This window comes from Salvelinus sp. IW2-2015, linkage group LG20 (genome assembly GCF_002910315.2).
Source record: "Salvelinus sp. IW2-2015 linkage group LG20, ASM291031v2, whole genome shotgun sequence".
Lineage (NCBI taxonomy): Eukaryota > Metazoa > Chordata > Actinopteri > Salmoniformes > Salmonidae > Salvelinus > Salvelinus sp. IW2-2015.
In genome coordinates, this window is record NC_036860.1 from 23,847,500 (window position 1) to 23,868,090 (window position 20,591).

At 41.0% G+C, this 20,591-nt stretch overlaps 1 protein-coding gene across 1 annotated transcript in view; it reads left to right on the forward strand.

Moving 5' to 3' along the window:
- The window catches only part of LOC111980382 (gamma-aminobutyric acid receptor subunit beta-2), an 81,627-nt gene that overhangs the window by 45,023 nt on the left and 16,013 nt on the right, over positions 1-20,591 (forward strand). The window contains exons 5-6 of the mRNA XM_024011107.2: positions 1,764-1,846; positions 18,617-18,754. Coding sequence (XP_023866875.1) covers positions 1,764-1,846; positions 18,617-18,754 — 221 coding nt within the window. The remainder of the gene's footprint in view (positions 1-1,763; positions 1,847-18,616; positions 18,755-20,591) is intronic.

A 20,591-nucleotide genomic window follows, 5' to 3' on the forward strand; every position in this document is an offset into this window, starting at 1 on the left:
CCTGCAAAAAGGGTCAAAGCAGACAGTCTGGGCAGCTATTTGGTTAACTATRTAGGAGTCTTATGGCTTGCGGGTAGATGCTGTTCAGTGTACTATTGGTTRCAGACTTGGTGCATCTGTACTTCTTGCTGTGCGGTAGCAGAGACAACAGTCCATGATTTTGGTGGCTGGAGTCTTTGACAATCTTTAGGGCCTTCCTCTAACACCGCCTGGTATAGAGGTCCTGGATGGCAGGGAGCTTGGCCCCAGTGATGTACTCGGCCATACGCACTACCCTCTGTAGCACTTTGCGGTCGGACGCCAAGCAGTTGCCATACCAAGTGGTGATGCAGCCTGTCAATATGCTCTCAATGTTGCAGCTGTATAACTTTTTGAGGATTTGAGGGCCCATGCCAAATCTTTTCAGCTTCCTGAGGGGGAAGAGGCGTTGTCGTGCCTTCTTCACGACTGTGTTGGTGTGTGTGGACCATGTTAATTCCTTAGTAATATGGACACTCTCGACCCGCTCCTTTCAACATTGCCTCACAGGTTAGACAACAAGGTCGCTTATGATCCGACAACGTCAGAGCTCTCCATCTAGTCCTGAAGAACTACTGGTTGTCATTCCTTTATTGCAACCCTTCCATACCCACCTGATTCAGATAATCATGGTCCCGACCGACTGAAGACATTCATTGTTGATATTTTGAATTGGCTTAGTTTAGTAATGGGCTGGAATAAAAGCCTGTGCACCCAGCTCCTCAGGACCAGAACAGGAGTTCCCCAATCGATGTGAAGATCCTACAAATGTAGCGTAACAGTATGTCGCTGAGTGATTTAGTGCAGTGTGCAGACTGTTACCAATAGCTATCCTGGTTGGCCTTGCTGGCCTGCAGCTAGCTAGGGAGTGATTCACCTCTCAGGTWGGGGAACCTGGAGCATGCACAGTGGGATTATTTAAAGAATGCTACRTTCGGGAAAAMMARTAGGTTTGGCCTTTTAATCRGTGGCCCCYTGGACTGCACCTACAGATACAGAATCGTGTATGGCGTGTTTGGTGTTTCTGTAGTCATGTACTGCTTATTTATCTGGCAACATACTGTATGATGAGAGCAGGCTAGATAAAAAGTTCATATTTACTCGCGTGCAGCTGTAGGCTTACTCACCTGCTCTATAGACACACCACTGTAGACGGGCTGGTTCGCAGAAAAAGACAATAATGCCCATTGCTGGTAAATAACCGTTGTTWTGTATTGTCTTTCTTGGTTCACGTGTCTGGGAAACTTTGAAAATMAATTAGCTCTTTATTTTGAATTGTCTAATCTTGCTGGAAGTGCTGCTGCAGTGTCATAGCTGCTAAATAAGGTTGAGATAATCTAGAGATTGATCCAACGTTGATTTAACTGGGGATCGATATCAGCTAATGGTTATCGTCGACTTCATCTGTACACTGACAAGGTACAGTATGAGAGCAGTACATRATGAAGAAGCTCCTGACGCTGCTATAAAAAGCCAAGCCGTTTAGTAGCAAAATGTGTCCTTGCTACTAGGATGTAGTTATCTGCTAGACCCAGGGCCCAGATACTGATTGATATTTTGATTGGAGGAAATTATCTTCATACTATACTAATCGGCCTTGGACCTKAAGCTGCAATTAAGCAATTACAGAGTGAAGTGAAGTTAGGATCCCATCGGCAGTGCTGAGGACCACTTGAATCTTCAATGTGACCTCCTTGGTCTGTACAGACTCTTGACAATGTATTTTTTCTCCCCCTTCTCTTCAGGATCACCACTACAGCAGCTTGTATGATGGACCTGAGACGATATCCACTGGACGAGCAAAACTGCACATTGGAGATAGAGAGCTGTGAGTTTCTATATGTCTCGCTTTCAATTCAACTAATTTCAATTTGATTTGAATTGGCATAAATGGGAAACAGCATGTGCCAAACCAATGCTCTGTACCAGAACTGTACATATATGGAATCCACAGTGTAAGGCATACAATCTCTAGTCAGTTACAATAACACAATAATATCTCAAACCTTGAAACCACTCATGGACATGAACCATCTCTGTAAGAATGTGTAGCTGTACAGTAAATGTGGCCCCGTGAGTGGAAATAAACAGTGTTTCCTGTCAGCAGATTTGACAGTATACTATTTTGCATCATTTCAGCAATTCAGGGATTTCCGCATAACAATGKTGTGCAAGAAATGAAGCCAAACAAAGCAGTTCATTTGGAGGCCAAGGTCTACTGTAAATGCTGCTTTTAGAAAAGTGTATTCCTTTCTCAACAGCTTGGTAAATGCTTTATGGCCTTTCATTACCCCACATGTATCACTTTAAGAAATCAAACCAGAAAACAAACATTTCAATCCAAAAAAATATAATCTTCCACTCTTTTATTCATTCTTGTTTCTGGTCTGCATTAGTGAGTAGGCTATTTCGTTCTTGCTGAATCACTTCAGTTCCCAAACAGCATATCAATGTTTTTTACTAGATTTCTCATCTTTGGAAATATAGCTACAATTTGAAAGGTCACGCAATGCAAGAGCATGGGGCAACAGCGCTACATTTGCATTCTCCTAATGATGTCGACCTTTATCTTGACAGAACCAACTAACATTGTGCATCCATTGTTTCTCCGTATTAGGAATACAGTGAACAAAAATGACCTAATCAAATCTAATTGGGACCTGTTTTGCCTTTGCCGAGAGTGTAGTTTTGTGGAGGCAAATGTTCCAGTGTGGTCCTGTTCAACTGCTGTTCAGACATGGCTCAGAAGCTGAAGGCATAACAGCCAGGGACAGAGAGCGTARGGGAGTGTACATGCCTCACAGAACACTTCAGCTCTCAAACACAAAGCCTACTCCTTCATTTCGGTGGCTGACTTATTTCCGAGCGCAACAGCGACTGTGTGGAGTGAAWATGTAATGCGTCTCTCCCGAATAAAAGTAGAAAAACACGAGGCTTCATCTGCTTCGTCTTTTTTTCAGAAGTTAATTCATTTATTYTAATTATTCAATTACCTTACAAAGCAGCGTTAATAGAATATTAATAATATTGAAATGTTCTTGTTTTGTAACTTGTAAAGGTCTGCTGCCTATTGAATGAAATAGAATACAGGGGAAGGAACATAACCAAAACATACTTAAATGACATGTTGTAAATCACATTTAGAAGTCCCCTAGGAAGTGGGTGTGGAAATGTGAAATAAGATGCAGATTAGGTACTGTAGCTCTTCTGTCTTCTGTTATGACATACATTCGGAGCAATAGCTACATATCAGTATTATCAGTCGGGGTCTCAACTTGAAAGTTAGAATAGTAGAATACACAAGGTGCAATTTTTGAAAATTGGTCGTGCATCAGCAGTTTATCTCTTGTTATATGTCACTCACTGACAGTCACTCAATTAGCCAATGTCATTAAAAAAAAAGTGATTGGTAAATTAGTGTAGTTAGTCTAGCCAGCTATCTAAACTTGTAGTAATCATGGCCGAATGACCGACCAGGCCCACAGGGCATGTGCCCAGGGGCCCTGACCTCCAGGGAGCCCCCATTGATTTTGTTAGTCACTCTCACTCAGATATCATATTAACATGGCATTATCCATGTAKAAATMTGTAAAATTGCAGGAAATTAGCTTTTAAAACTGTAAGAAATGTGTTCTGTAAAGAAAATATATTTGTTTATCTTTTCTTAATAAAATAATTTTTATGCTAAGAGATCTCTCTATACGAATTAAATWATAMTTTTTAATCCCGGTGCTGAGTTAATGTGTAGCGGCTAATTGTGTAGCTAATAGGTTATGTGTTTGTAGATCGACTGAGCTGAATGAAGCTATAGAAACCAATGTGCTAATAGCTGGGCAAAGTTTTGCTTGCTTTTCCTGTTCTCCAAATAGCATTTTAGAGTTTTTAAATTGTATAGAAATGCAGTAAATGAGCTTCTACAACTTGATTGGAGTCCACCTGTGGTAAATTCAATTGATTGGACATGGAAAAGCACACACGTGTCTATATAAGGTCCCACAGTTGACAGTGCATATCAGAGCAAAAAGTCAAGTCTGTAGAACTCCGAGACAGGATTGTGTCGAGGCACAAATTTCTGCAGCATTGAAGGTTCCCAAAAACACAGTGGCCTCCATCATTCMTAAATAGAAGAAGTTTGGAACCACCAAGCATCTTCCTAGAGCTGGCCGCCTGGCCAAACTGAGCAATAGGTCAGGGAGGTGACCAAGAACCCGATGGTCACTCTGACAGAGCTCCAGAGTTCCTCCGTGCAGATGGGAGAACCTTCCAGAAGGACAACCATCTCTGCAGCACTCCACTAATCAGGCTTTTTTGGTAGAGTGGCCAGACGAAAGCCACTCCTCAGTAAAAGGAKCATGACAGCTCACTTGGAGTTTGCCAAAAGGCACCTAAAGACTCTCAGACCATGAGAAACAAGATTCTCTGATCTGATGAAACCAAGATTGAAKTCTTTGGCTTGATTTCCAAGTGTCACGTCTGGAGGAAACCTGGCAACATTCCGACTGTGAAGCATGGTGGTGGRGTCATCATGCTGTGGGGATGTTTTTCAGCTGCAGGGAATGGGAGACTAGTCAGGATCGAGGGAAAGATGAACGGAGGAAAGTACAGAGAGATCCTTGATGAAAACCTGCTCCAGAGCGCTCAGGACGTCAGACTGGGCAAAGGTTCACCTTCCAACAAGACAATGACCCTAAGCTCACAGCCAAGACAACACAGCAGTGGCTTCAGGACAAGTCTCTGAATGTCCTTGAGTGGCCCAGCAAGAGCCCGGACATGAACCTGATTGAACATCTCTGGAGAGAACTGAAAATAAACCTGACAGAGCTTGAGAAGATCTGCAGAGAAGAATGGGAGAAACTCTCCAAATACAGGTGTGACAAGCTTGTAGCCGTTTTCTTTGGTGCAAAAATATCTAAACACCTGTTTTTGCTTTGTCATTATGGGGTATTCTGTGTAGATTGATGAGGGGGGAAAAAAGATTTGATCCATTTTAGAATAAGGCTTTAACGTAACAAAATGTGGGAAAAGTAAAGGGGTCTGAATACTTTCCGAATGCACTGTATGTATTTCTCTTCATGCCTGTCAGAGCTGATGCATGCATATAGGTAGTTCAGATGGCTTCTGAAGAGATCACATATTGTGAGATGGAAGCTTTATCGGGTTCAGAAGGTGGAAGGGAAGAGAGGATGAAGCATCAGAAACGTGATTACATTTTGACTGGGTAAAGAGAGGGGTAATTACAGGGCACCTGTATACAGTACACTGCCCAAGATACAGTATATGTCTGCAAGCAATAATAAATATCCAACACTTAATTACTCAAATCATTATTGTGAGAGCACTTAATATGCACAATACAATTATTGTGATGCAATTAGTTACTCTCCTTCTATAAATTGTTCCACTAATATGCCCCTCTGTCTTCATATTCATTTGATTGTAATGAAATACGTCTTTGGCGCAGTCTTGTTCTCTCCCTGGAGTGTGTGATGAGACTGGTGTTCTCATGTTGGGCAGTGGTTTCTTCCCGGCTTCTCTATAATGCATGTACGTAACTCTCGGCTGTAGTAAGTGCAGTAGTCCACATAACATATATCTGGGAAGCGATAACCGTGGGCTGTATTATTCAACAACATGGCCGGCTCCAGGCACAAACAACTTAAGCGGTCGCTTAGGGCCCCAGGCCGCTAGGTGGCCTCCAACCCCCTCCCAAAATGTACACTACCATTCAAAAGTTTGTGGTCACTTAGAAATGTCCTTGTTTTTGAAAGAAAAGCACATTTTTTGTCGAATAAAATAGATCAGAAATACAGTGTAGACTTTGTTTATGTTGTAAATGACTATTGTACCTGGAAACGGCAGATTTTTTTATGGAATATCTACGTTGGCGTACAGAGGCCCATTATCAGRAACCATCACTCCTGTGTTCCAATGGCACGTTGTGTTAGCTAGTTCAAGTTTATCATTTTAAAAGACTAATTGATCATTAGAAAACACTTTTGCAATTATGTTAGCACAGCTGAAAACTGTTGTTCTGATTGAAGAAGCACTAAAACTGGCCTTCTTTAGACTAGTTGAGTATCTGGAGCATCAACATTTGTGGGTTCGATTACAGGCTCAAAATGGCCAGAAACAAATAACTTTCTTCTGAAAGGAGTGGGAGGCCCCGGTGCACAACTGAGCAAGGGGACAAGTACATTAGAGTGTCTAGTTTGGCAGAGTGTATGTGTGTGTGTGTGTTGCATGAATATGCATGTGTGTGTATTTTTTGGTGTGTGTGTGTGAGCGTATGTAATGTGAATGTATGTGTGTGTGTTTGTGCTGGTGTCGGTGTAGTATGTGTGAGTGTATGGGTAGAGTCCAGTGAGTGTGCAGAGAGCCAGTGCAAGAGAGTCAACAAAAACAACAATCTTGCTTAGGGCCCCCAGAAGGCTAAAGCCGGCCCTGTTGAACAATGTCAAACTCCTGCAGTCATATAGGCATGTTATAATAGTTGCATAGTTTAGTACATACACAGACCTGTGTTATTAAAGCATACTGTATGGACTACTACACTGTTTAAATCGAGCTGCCAGTGCCAAATGTAGGTGCAGTAGATTAGATTACATTTTGCTTCTTTCTGAACCCCTTTTTCTCAAATATATCTATGAATATCATTATGTAATCATTGTCCAGACAACCTTGAGTACATTACTTTATTCTCTGACAACTTTGAGGCATTCAAATGACCTATTTTGAGAGAAAGAGAGATTAAATTGCACCTTTGTACCATTTTGGAGAACATATGTTGTGTTCGAGCGGATAATGCCACCTACATGCTGTTTTTCTTCCTAAGATGTCTTGGCAAAAGTTGAGATGCCACATTATTGGGGTGGTTTTACGCTGTTGTCAGTGTGAAATCATGAAATGATCATCTCAATGTTCCACCAAGTAATAGTTACATTTTCAGCACCAGCGGTGCACAACGTATAGAGATCAGCACCACTATGATATCCCTCTTTTAGAAACCACAAATGTCCTCTGGGGTCTGAACAGTTTGTACACTGGAGTTTATTTTGTGCCTTAGATGTTCCTTTTGCCGCTCCTGCACGTTTGCCAACCTGCTGAGCTGAAGATAGATAGCTCACTGCACACTGCCAGACTTTAGAGCCAAGCTTTTAATTGGACACCAGGAATAAGATTAAAGTAGCTTTGAACCATCGGTATCAAACATTAATTTTAGACATGTTTAAGAAGAACCTCCCAAGCACATGCAGGGGGAATATGCATCAGCTGTTTTGGATTTGGACTTTTCCTGTGCTCTCTCCAGTTAAAGGGGCAATCAGCAGTTACTAGATACAAGTTTTGCCTTATAAATGTATTACATACAGTGCTCTTGATAAAGTATTCACACCCCTTGACTTTTTCTACATTATGTTGTGTTACAGCCTGAATTAGAAAATTATTGTGGAGTCAAAGTGGAATTATGTTGTTTTTTTCAACATTTTAGCTAATTGATAAATATTGAAAAGATGAAACGTCTTGAGGCAATAAGTATTCAATCCCTTTGTTATGGCAAGCCTAAATATGTTCAGGAGTAAAAATGTCCTTAACAAGTCACATAATAAGTTGTATGGACTAAATAAATGTTGTCATAAAACAATATGAATAAGTAAAAACACACTGTCCACGTGATACCCTAACCACACTGCAGATGATGCGAAATATGGTATATTCCGCTACAAGAGCAAAACAAAAAGTATTATTTAACCATTTAAAGTAATGTTGAACCCATGATGAATGTTAAAGAGCTCTCCAGTGTAATGCTTGCTCTCACTCTTACACACTACTCAGGCGCAATCCCATAACCGCTTGCACACATTATTTATGGGTCTCTTAACGGGACACTGCCATCTAGTGGATGTAAATTAACACTGCTACGTGCTTTAACCATCTGGCTAAATCTGTACCCCACAAATGCAATTATCTGTAACATCCCTCACTCAAACAGTGAATTTTAAACACAGATTCAACCTCAAAGACCTGGGAGGTTTTCCAATACCTGGCGAAGAAGGGCACGATTGGTCGATGGGTAAAAAAAAGAAAAAAATCATACATTGAATATCCCTTTGAGCATGGTGACGTTATTAATTACACTTTGGATGGTGTATCAATACACCCAGTCACTACAAAGATACAGCCGTCCTTCCTAACTCAGTTGCCGTAGAGGAAGGAAACCGCACAGGGATTTCACCATGACGCCAATAGTGACTTTAAAACAGTTATAGAGTTTAATGGCTGTGATAGGAGAAAACTGAGGATGGATCAACATTATAGTTAATCCACAATACTAAKCTAATTGACAGTGTGAAAAGAAGGACGCCTGTATAGAATACAAATATTACAAAACATGCATCCTGTTTGCACCAAGACACTAAAGTAATACTGCTGAAAATGTGTCCCGAATACAAAGTGTTATGTTTGGAGCAAATACAATACAACACATTACTGAGTACCACTCTCCACATGTTCAAACATAGTGGTGGCTGCATCATGTTATGGGTATGCTTGTAATCATTAACGCTAGGGAGTTTTTCAGGATAAAAAAGAAATMAGCTAAGCACAGGCAAAATCCTAGAGGAAACCTGMCTCGGTCTGCTTTCCACCAGACACTGGGAGATTAATTCACCTTTCAGCAGGACAATAACCTAAAACACATAGCAAAATCTTACCAAGAAGACAGTGAATGTTTCTGAATGGCCAAGTTACAGTTTTAACTTAAATCTGCTTGAGAATCTATGGKAAACCTGAAATGGTTGTCTAGCAATGATTAACAACCAATTTGAGAGAGTTGAGAGAGCTTGAAGAATTTTGAAAAMAATAATGGACAAATGTTCCATAATCCACATGTGGAAAGCTCTTAGAGATTTACCCAGAAAGTATTCGCTGTCAAAGGTGATTCTCACATGTGTTGACTCAGGGGGTTGAATACTTCTCTAATCAAGATATGTTWGTGTTTTRATTTATTTATTTTATGTTAGAATTGTTCTTCCACTTTGACTGAGTATTTTGTGTAGATCATTGACAAAAAATTACAAATAAGTCTATTTTAATCCCACTTTGTAACACAACAAAATGTGGAAAAAGTSAAGGGGTATGAATACTTTCTGAAAGCACTGTATACCCATTGATCCTTGAAGAATATAGCTTACAAATGCCTCATGAGCTTAGTTCAACTTTCATACCCCATCACAACCCAAAATGCAGTATTCATGTAAGCTTGTTTTACTCCAAAGTTTATAAACAAAGTAATTGTAAACACTATATAGCCTCAAAACATGGTTAAAACTATAAAATAGCTCTGTCTATAGGGATGATTTCTGTGTTTTGAAAGTAACATATTGGGAAAACTTCATTGATGACAAGTAAAACATTTTGGGACTGTGTCAACAATGGACTAATGTAATAAATACCGAAATATAGTTTTGGTGTGGAATTTTCTTTTAAGTCTACCTGTGTAGACCTTTGTTAGGTATGTCTGAAACTCTCGTTGACTCAATGCATACTTTACTGACTTTACTGAGGCTTGGGCTCTGGTTTTGTCTACTTTCGATTMAATTTTGATGATGAAGTATTCATGTATGAACCAAGGGATGTTTATAACTCCAAGCATAAAGAAAGTTTTAATTAATTAAAGGCCACAGCTTTTCCATTAATACTAACTGATATCCATCCTCGTTTAGGACTTACATGATTTACACAAAATTCAAAGTCAAGCGCATCTCTCAAGTTAGGATTTTACCTTAAGAGAGTATACCCCCAGGATTCACTTGTCACTTTGTTTCAATGCTACTCAAGTTTGATCCCCTAACAGAGACACATTTGAATGTTTGATTTGAACCAAAATGTTAATTTTCAAGTCAAGGTGCAGTATATTATTAGTCCATATATAGTTTTCCCCACCACACTCTGACAAAGGCCTCCTTCCTTGGAACAATAAAACAAATACATTTCTTTATTTTTGTCATTTTATAAGAAATGTCTTTCTTTTCTTTCTTGTACAACTTTCTTTTTATAAGCTGTATAAAACGCCTCCAGTCAGATGGGCCTAGGACATGACCGGCCCTAGTTAAACAGCTTCAGTATTATTATTATATCTCCAACTGTGTTATCAAGAGGGAATTTTATTTTTTTCAACCAAGGACATGGTTTAATTCTTGGATCGGGTCTGGAGCATTCCACTGCACAAGGATTCCGAGCCTATGTGGAAAGGCAGGGAGTTTTCTCCTCTCCCCCTCTCCTCTCTCCCCCCATTTCCTCCCTTCAGTTATTGTGCACCACCGATTCTGCATTGGGATCCATCCAAGCAAAATGCAGTGATGTAACAGAAAATAGAGGCCAAATATAATTAGCAAAGTCAGGCCGAATGACATTGAAACAATGGAGTTAAGTGGATCAGATAAGCTCAACCAACCAAGCAAACGGCCAGATCTAGACATCTCTATAGGAAGGGATGAAAGGATATTTATCATGTAGGCTCTATAATAATAACGCATTGGTTATTGCAAATTAACTTTGATTTCATAATGGCAAACTTCACGTAATAATGTGCTGTATGCTCTATTAACTAAATATGATATCCTAAAAGCAAATAGCTCTTAACAGCCTTTTGGAAATAGCCTACCCCACATGTTTCCAATTAAACACATACCATTGTGTAGTAATCTGCTGTTTTAAAGCTCACACATTTTTCGGATATGAGCACCTATCAATTTTTTTTGTACAGGATGATCCAGAAATTAGAACACAGTCTGAACATAATATGGTAAAACCAGTTTCTGAGTGACTTAATTATTTATAGCATCGAAATAGGTCACCAGTAGTAATTATGAGGAGAAAGCCGAGGGAGGAGAGGAGAGAGGAGGAAGAGAGAGGGAATGCCTGCATGGTACTAATCAATCAGGCAGTGGGAGAGTTGCTGAATAATCCTGTCATAGATCAGCCCAGTGGTCTACCCACTCGCTCACACCACACTCTCGCACTTACATATACATGTATAGTGCCTTCGGAAAGTACAGTTGAAGTCAGAAGTTRACATACACTTAGGTTGGAGTCATTTAAAACTTGTTTTTTAACCACTCCACAAATTTCTTGTTAACAAACTATAGTTTTGGCAAATCGGTTAGGACATCTACTTTGTGCATGACACAAGTAATTTTTCAAACAATTGTTTACAGACAGATTYTTTCACTTACAATTCACTGTATCACAATTCCAGTGAGTCAGAAGTMTACATACTTCAAGTTGCTGTGCCTTTAAACATCTTGGAAAATTCCAGAAAATGATTTCATGGCTTTAGAAGCTTCTGATAGTAAGGCTAATTGAAATCATTTCAGTCAATTGGAGGTGTACCTGTGGATGTATTTCAAGGCCCTGACCTTCAAACTCCGTGCCTCTTTGCTTGACATCATGGGAAAATTAAAATAAATCAGCCAAGACCTCAGAAAAATATTTGTAGACCTCCACAAGTCTGGTTCATCCTTGGGAGCAATTTCCAAACGCCTGAAGGTACCATGTTCAGCTGTACAAACAATAGTACGCAAGTATAAACACCATGGGACCATGCAGCCGTCATACCGCTCAGGAAGGAGACGCATTCTGTCTCCTAGAGATGAACATACTTTGGTGCGAAAAGTGCAAATCAATCCAGAACAACAGCAAAGACCTTGTGAAGATGCTGAAGGAAAAAAGGTACAAAAGTATCTATATCCACAGTAAAACGAGTCCTTTATCGACATAACCTGAAAGGCTGCTCAGCAAGGAAGAAGCCACTGCTCCAAAACCACCATAAAAAAAAGCCAGACTACGGTTTGCAACTGCACATGGGGACGAAGATCTTACTTTTTGGAGAAATGTCCTCTGGTGTGATGAAACAGAAATAGAACTGTTTGGCCATAATGACCATCGTTATGTTTGGAGGAAAAAGGGGGAGGCTTGCAAGCCGAAGAACACCATCCCAACCGTGAAGCACTGGGGTGGCAGCATCATGTTGTGGGGGTGCTTTGCTGCAGGAAGGACTGGTGCACTTCACAAAATAGATGGCATCATGAGGCAGGAAAATTATGTGGATATAATGAAGCAACATCTCAAGACATCAGTCAGGAAGTTAAAGCTTGGTCGCAAATGGGTCTTCCAAATGGACAATTACCCCAATTATACTTCCAAAGTTGTGGCAAAATGGTTTAAGGAGAACAAAGTCAAGGTATTGGAGTGGCCATCAAAATGCCCTGACCTCAATCCTATAGAACATTTGTGGCAGAACTGATAAAGCTTGTGTGAGCAAGGAGCCTAAACACCTGACTCAGTTATATTAGCTCTGTCAGGAGGAATGGGCCAAAATTCACCCAACTTATTGTGGGAAGCTTGTGGAAGGCTACCTGAAACGTTTAACCCAAGTTAAACAATTTAAAGGCAATGCTACCAAATACTAATTGAGTGTATGTAAACTTCTGACCCACTGGGAATGTGATGAAAGAAAAAAAGCTGAACTAAATCATTCTCTCAAKTATTATTCTGACCTTTCACAATCTTAAAATAAAGTGGTGATCCTATCTAATTTTTACTAGGATTAAATGTCAGGAATTGTGTAACACCTTCGCCAAATACATTTAAAATCAGTTTATGTAAACTTCCGACTTTAACTGTATTTAGACCCCTTGACTTTTTCCACATTTTGTTACATTACAGACTTATTCTAAAATCCTCAGCAATKTATTACCCCATAATACACCCAAAATGACAAATTGTAAACAGGTTTTTAGAAATTTTGCACATGTATTAGTATTCTGACCCTTTAATATGACTCTCAAAATTGAGCTCAGGTGCATCCTGTTACCAATGATCATCCTTGAGATGTTTCTACAAGTTGATTTAATTGATTTGACATGATTTGGAAAGGCAGAACCTGAGCAATCGGGGGAGAAGGGCCTTGGTCAGAGAAGGTGACCAAGAACCCGATGGCCACACTGACAGAGCTCCAGAGTTCCTCTGTGGAGATGGGAGAACCTTCCAGAAGGATAACCATCTCTGCAGCACTTTATGGTAGAGTGGCCAGATGGAAGCCACTCCTCAGTAAAAGGCACATGACAGCKCACTTGGAGTTTGCCAAAATGCACCTAAAGACTCTCAGACSATGAGAAACAAGATTCTCTGGTCTGATGAAACCAAGACTGAACTCTTTGGCCTGAATGCCAAGCGCCACGTCTGGAGGAAACTTGGCACCATCCCTAAGGTGAAGCATGGTGGTGGCAGCAGGATRGGGGCAAAGATGAACYGAGCAGTACATAGAGATCCTTGATGAAAAACTGTTCCAGAGCGCTCAGGACATCAGACTGGGGCGAAGGTTCACCTTTCAACAGGACACAGCACACAACCAAGACAAAGCTGGAGTGGCTTCGGMACACGTCTCTGAATGTTCTTGAGTTGCCCAGCCAGAGCRGGACTTGAAGCCGATCAAACATGTCTGGAGATACCWGAAAATAGCTGTGCAGCAACGCTCTCCATCCAACCTGACAGAGCTTGAGAGGATGTGCAGAGAGGAATGGGAGAAACTTTTCAAATACAGGTGTGCCAAGCTTGTAGCGTCATACCCAAGAAGACTCGGGGCWGTAATCGCCAAAGGTGTTTCAACAAAGTACTGAGTAAAGGGTCTGAATACTTATGTAAATGTGATATTTCAGGCTCAGAGACACACAGTCACACAAATACACACACAGACACACATTTTGATTACCAGACATTATGAGGAGGAAATGCTTTTGACYTAACTCTAATAGAGTTCTATTCTAATAGAGTTCTTCCCTGAATTTGTTTTGTGTTTTCGAGTGGTGCAGAACCCTCTATCACTAACCCTGTCTCTTGCCTCTCTGTTACAATGCGTGCYCAGACAGTGCCCTGGAGTCAGCCGACTTGACAACTGCATTGGCCCAGGCTGTCAGGCAGTGGATTATGCAAGGCCCAGTTTCATGGTCTGATGGAAAATCACTTTTTTCACCGGGATTCTGTAAGATGTTGCTCAATCATTTATAGCCGGGAGTGCACTGGCTGGATGCTCGTTTCTGTACTAGTTTCAGTTGAGCGAGCACTAAGGCAGTCAAAACAACATTGTTTTATGTGAGTATTTATCCTCTGTTCTATTTCTTTATTTCTCATTGTGGTCCGTAGTAGTAAGTTGACTTTGTCTTCTGGTTGTTTTATTTGAACAGCTTCTCTATTGTGATATACAGTACACCACGTGACCAAAAGTATGTGGACACTAGGGCTGTTATGGTGATCGTATTACRGCCACGCKMGCAGTCACGAGTCATGACCGCAGTCAAATGTCCACATCACCGTTTAGTCATGGCAACTAGGCTCCCCCCAGTTTTATCATTGGAATGTGATACAACATGAGGCAACGGTGTGCTTTAGGACCATGCGGACGCCTCCGAGCTGTCTAGTAGGCTGTTTGGAGTGTTTATTCGACTGGATGAAGAAAATATATATTTCCTCCCCACTTCTAAAACCAAAGTTGCGCCCCTGGATTACATGTGTTTTTTTCCCCCTGCAGCTGTTCCGAGACAGGTGCATGATAATGGGCCATTCTAAGTCAAAACTAATTTCACACATACGTATATTATTTAGTATATGTAAAGATGATTAAATCAAGAATAGTCTGATGGSTGACAATATTAGTCTGTCACTTGTGAATGATACATTATCACTGTGAATGATGCCCAGCTTTTGTGCAGTTAGGCAAGAGTTTTTCAAATTATAGGTCCACACCTCATGTAGCCTAGCCCATAGGCCTATATGTTTTGATAAGGTTTGTATCACAACTAAAGTGGCCAAATAACTTCTTAAAATGAAGCACGTTAATCCGCTTTACAACTGGTGCAGAGCCTAACTGGTTTGGGGAAGATAATTTTCACCATAAAAATGCACTTGATCACTTTTGAGAATGGTGTTTTCCKACGAATTAATTGCATTTTGTGCACGTTGCTGCGCTTAAAATGTGAAGAAATAGTTTAATAGTTTATCAACATTTTAAGCTAAATGTTCTGTTGCAACCGCCTCATTGCTTTAAAAAAAATGTGGGATGCGAGTGGTTGTATTAATTTGGGATCTATTGCATCCCACAGCTGATCCAGACTATGTTTGGAATATTTCTTTCTCGCACAGAAGGACAAGTTGACCAGTAGAATAGGTCAACTTTGTAATATGGGAGATAGTAAATAGACATAGGCTAGTGCTTTTGCTGTTRGTTAGGCCTACTCATCTTGTTGGTTGATGAAAAGGAAATGATGACGGTTCTTATAACATCTTCAATATGCGCCTCGGAGTTCGATGTGTCTGTCTTCACTTGTAACCTACTTCGGAGCTGAGATAGATGCCTGTGAAAATAACCTAAACATGCAACGGGCATTGACTAATACGAATTGAGATGTCTAAGAGAGCCATGTGAGTGAGGTGCTTCGGAACACAGCTGGGAGTAGGGAATTATAATTACTATATTCAGCCCAAGGGCACAACGGCCAATGGCCGCAAAATGCAAGGATTTTTTTAGGGGGCATTACGGCCGCACTATGGGGATGCCGCAGGTAAATTCAAGGCATTGTCAAGTACTTGTCAAATTGTGAATGAGAGACTGATGAAGTGTGTACAGCCTGTGCTAGAAATYTCTTTCATGCAACTTTTTTCAAATCATCATTACAGTTSCATCATGCAGCCTTAGAATGTATAAAACAAATCTAAACACATAGCCCACTGTTTGTATCATAACTAAAGTTGCATAAATAACTCTAAATTAAGCATATAGGAGGACCAGRTTCTTTGTTAACCACTCAACACAGAGTAGGCGCATGTGCACATACTCCAACCGAAATCGTTTGGAGAAAACATCCTTTCTATTTTATTCAGCCATGTTCAACTGTATTCTTCATACTATAACATAATGGCATGGGATTCTAAGCAAATCTTGTCTGCTAAATGAACTAGTATAGCCCACTGCATAGGCAGATCAAGGCRTAACATAAGGACAACTCAGAGTATGCTATTCCGTTCTTCTGAAATATACAATATTTTCTTCATATTATGTTTCTTTAGACCTGTCTAAAATAAATAATGAATTTATTGTGATAGTGTAGGCTATATTAAAATGATTTATTTTACTTTTTCAAATGTAAACGTATGCGTGGAAGCCAGTTTATGTTAATGAATGGTCAATTACCGTGAGATCGGCAGTTATTTGCTTGACAATCACCGGCTGACAAAATGTCATGACCGCCACAGCCCTACTGGTCACCTGCTCGGACATCTCAATCCAAAACCATGGGCATTAATATGGAGTTGGTCCCCCTTTGCTGCTATAACAGCCTACATGCTTCTGGGAAGGCTTTCCACTGGATGTTGGGTGCCTTAGTGAGGTCGGGCACTGATGTTGGGTGATTAGGCCTGGCTTGCAACCGGTGTTCCAAGTCATCCCGAGGGTGTTGCGGTCAGGGCTCTGTGCAGACCAATCAAGTTCTTCCACATCATTCTCGACAAACCATTTCTGTATGGACCTCGCTTTGTGCACAGGGGCATTGTCATGCTGAAACAGGAGAGGGCATTCCCCAAACTGTTGCCACAAAGTCGGAAGCACAGAATTATCTAGAATGCAATTTTATGCTGTAGCGTTAAGATTTCTCTTCACTGGAACAAATTCTTTCTCCTCTACCAAACTTTACAGTTCGCACTATGCATTGGGGCAGGAAGCATTCTCCTGTCATTCACCAAACCTAGATTAATCCGTCGGACTGCCAGATGGTGAAGCATGATTCATCACTCCAGAGAACGCATTGCCACTGCTGCAGAGTGCAATGGCGGCGAGCTTTACACCACTCCAGCCAACTTTTGGCATTGCGCAGGGTGATCTTTGGCTTGCGCGCGGCTGTTCGTCCATGGAGACCCATTTCATGAAGCTCACAAAGAAACAGTTCTTGCGCCGACATTGCATCTAGAGGCAGTTTGGAAGTCGGTAGTGAGTGTTGCAACTAAGGACAGATATTTTTTTGTTATGCGCTTCAGCACTCGGTGGTCCCGTTCTGTGAGCTTGTGTGGCCTACCACTTCACGGCTGAGCCTTTTCCGCTTCACAATAACAGCCCTTACAGCTAACCGGGGCCGCTCTAGCAGGGAACTGACTTGTTGGAAAGGTGGCATCCTGTGCCACCTTTGGTGGCAGTCCGTTCTACTGCCAATATTTGTCTATGGAGATTGCATGACTGCGTGCTCAATTTTCTACACCTGTCAGCAACGGGTGTTGCTGAAATATCCAAATCCACTAATTCCAAGGGACGTCCAAATACTTTTGTATTTATAGTGTACACTCCCCTACATATTTATTTGGACAGTGAAGCTAAACATTTMTATTTGTCTCTATACTCCAGCATTTTGGATTTCAGATCAAATGTTTTATAATTATGAGGCAATAGTACCGAATGTAACTTTTTATTTGAGGGTATTTTCATAGAAAGGAATGCACTTTATGTATCTAGTCCGCCTATTTAAATGTCTCATAAGTATTTAGACAAATTCCATTATAGTGTATTACATTGAGTCAAAAGTGTAGTATTTGGTCCCTATATTCCTAGTACTTAATGGCTACATCAAGCTTGTGACTCTACAAACTTGTGTTTGTAGACACGATATGTTTCTGAATACTTCTACATTAATGTGAATTAACTAATAAATTAATTATGACTAACGATGAGAAAGTTACAGATTCACAAAGATCACGTCCCCAAGACAAGCTAACCTCTCACCATTACTGATAACAGGTGAGGTTAGCATTTTTTGGGGGGGGAGTATGATATTTATTACCCATAATCATGGTAGCATCCATATTTATGTAGAAGTGTTCAGAAACATATTCTATTCTTATTTACAATAAAAGTGACTCCAAAATGACACTGATACATGACTTACCATTAGTTTCTATTGGGCACAACATAATCTGAAACACAACCAAAGTTAACTGCAAATGCATCCAACAAGTTTGTAGTCACACGCTTGATGTAGTCATTTTGTGCTAAGAATACGGGACCAAATTGTAAACGTTTGACTAAATGTAATACTTTCTAAGTGAATTTGGCCAAATACTTATGACACCTTCAAATGGYGGTATGAGATACATACAGTAAAGTACTTTCATTTCTAAACGGTAAAACAGATATGTATGAAAATACCCTCAAATAAAAGGTGACATTCTGTACCGTCGCCTCATATAAAAAATGTGATCTTAAACCCTAAATACTAGAGTATAGAACCAATTTAAATGTTTTACCTTCACTMTCCAAATAAATACGTAGGGGAGTGTATTTGTATCGATCCAAGTGGTAGACATGTTAGGTTTACACTACAGTATTTATAATGATAATGATTCAGTCAACACATTATCGGTATGCCTTATTGATGATTGTGTGCCTACAAGTGTTAATGTTGAATTAATAACCCTTTGAGACACATACACATTAATTACATTACTAACTTGCAGTTTCCTTCTTTGTTCTTCATCAAATGCCCTGTCTCTCTCCCTTCCTCAGATGGGTACACCACTGATGACATAGAGTTCTACTGGCGAGGAGGTGACAACGCTGTGACGGGGGTGGAGAGAATAGAACTCCCCCAGTTCTCCATTGTGGACCACAAACTCATCTCCAAGAATGTCGTCTTCTCTACAGGTGATGTCTTTTGCCCCAAAGGCCCCTCAATGAAGCGTCTCTCATTAACTCATCACCATAGCTAGGTACAGATACAAAGGACTGCAGAGCAGACAAAAACGGCTTCTCTCACAAGGTTATCTCTGGCCTGTTTCTGAGTAAGAGCTCTTAGCATTTCCAGAAAATGCCATGTTACATCAGTCTAGCTGGTTTTCCGTAATGCCACAGGCCGGTCCAGAGCCCCCCGCTGTGCAGTGCAAGGAACATGGGGAAGTGTGTGTGGTGGCAATGGGTCGGCTGGTGAAGTGCATCCCTTTATAGGTCAGTTAGAGGTTCAGATCTTCCCTGATTGCACATAGCTTTGACATTGGATCTTCTCTGACAGGCTGGCACATGCATTCTATTTCCAGGACATTTGGCACATAGGGGGGAGGTGGGAGGAGAGTGAGGCTTCTATGAAGGGGGAGGAGTGATGGTGGCTCCAGAGAGTGAGGTGGATGGGAGACTGCGTGGTGGTGCCGGAACGGATGTGGGACATTCCCGCTTCAGCCGAACTGGCACAAGTCCCACAGGCAGAATGGGGGCCACTCCTGCCCTCAGAAACGGAGCATGCTCATGTGTTATTTAAAAAATAAATGGTTTGATGGAATGATTTATTCATAATCTTACATTTTCATATTCATGAATTTGTCATGCAAGCAGGCAGGAGTACAATGGTATTGTATATAGAGGGTCGGGGAAACTGCTTTATTGAATTGGAGCAATACAATGAGACAGAGTGAGTCAAACAATTACAGAGCTCATGTGTCCCCATTAACTGGTAAACCCGATGTTTTCTGATGCATAAAGAATGTACAGTAGTTATAGCTCACCTGTTTCTTTATTTGCTGTTACTGCACTGCTTAGGCATTGAGGATGGGGGATTCCCATTTTCTACAGCAGCATGCTGAGAGTAGTAAGGACTGACCATCAGGTCACATGGAGAAGTACACATCAGCAGAAATGGTTGGCACTTATCCAATACAACCCCCTTATGATGTGATAAGGACAGGACAAATGCCCTTGTTGCTCTATTAACAAGATCGTAACACCTCCCCTCTGTAACCGTAACAACCCCACTATTTCATTAGTCCTCGAGGAAACCCTTCSTGCATCTCTATTTGCCGTGCGCTGCACACTAAACTCACGGATGCTAACTGTGGACTACTCACTGGAGATGTGTGCCAGAGGTGTTTTTATGCCCACACAGTAATACATTCATCTTTCTTCTCCTACTCTTACTGCACCTGCTGTTTGGCTTTTCCTCAGCTCCTTATACCGTGGGTCCTTCTTGATATGAAGCTCTAATGGTCCCTCGCCTGCCATTTTAATAGAATAATACAACATAATCAAAATACAACCCAATCCCCAAGGACACAAACATATGAGCATGTTCAAGTAATGCTAGAGTACCATAGAACAGCCTACTGGGTTTATTTCAAATAAAGCTTAGGTAAGCAAAAATAGAGGGCTCTCCTAGGCAGGCAAAGAACCCCTCTCTACATGCATATGGCTATAGGCATAACTGATAATGCAAGAGAATGCTGATGCCACACCGTTAAAGCCAGAACCAGGATTTTTTTCTGCTGAGTATTTCCTCAACAGAGCTATTGGAGAGGACAACAGGGAGTGGGACCATTCAAGCAGCCTTTGTCAGGCATAGGTTGTTAGCTGTATACTGTAGAGAGCCTCAGGAGTCACGCAGAAAGCAAAGTAAAGGCAATAGAAACAGATCCGGATGAGAGGACAGAGGGAAATATCAGTGTCTTACACAACAAGGGTCAAACAAGCCCAGGAGACCCACCACCTGTATGCATGT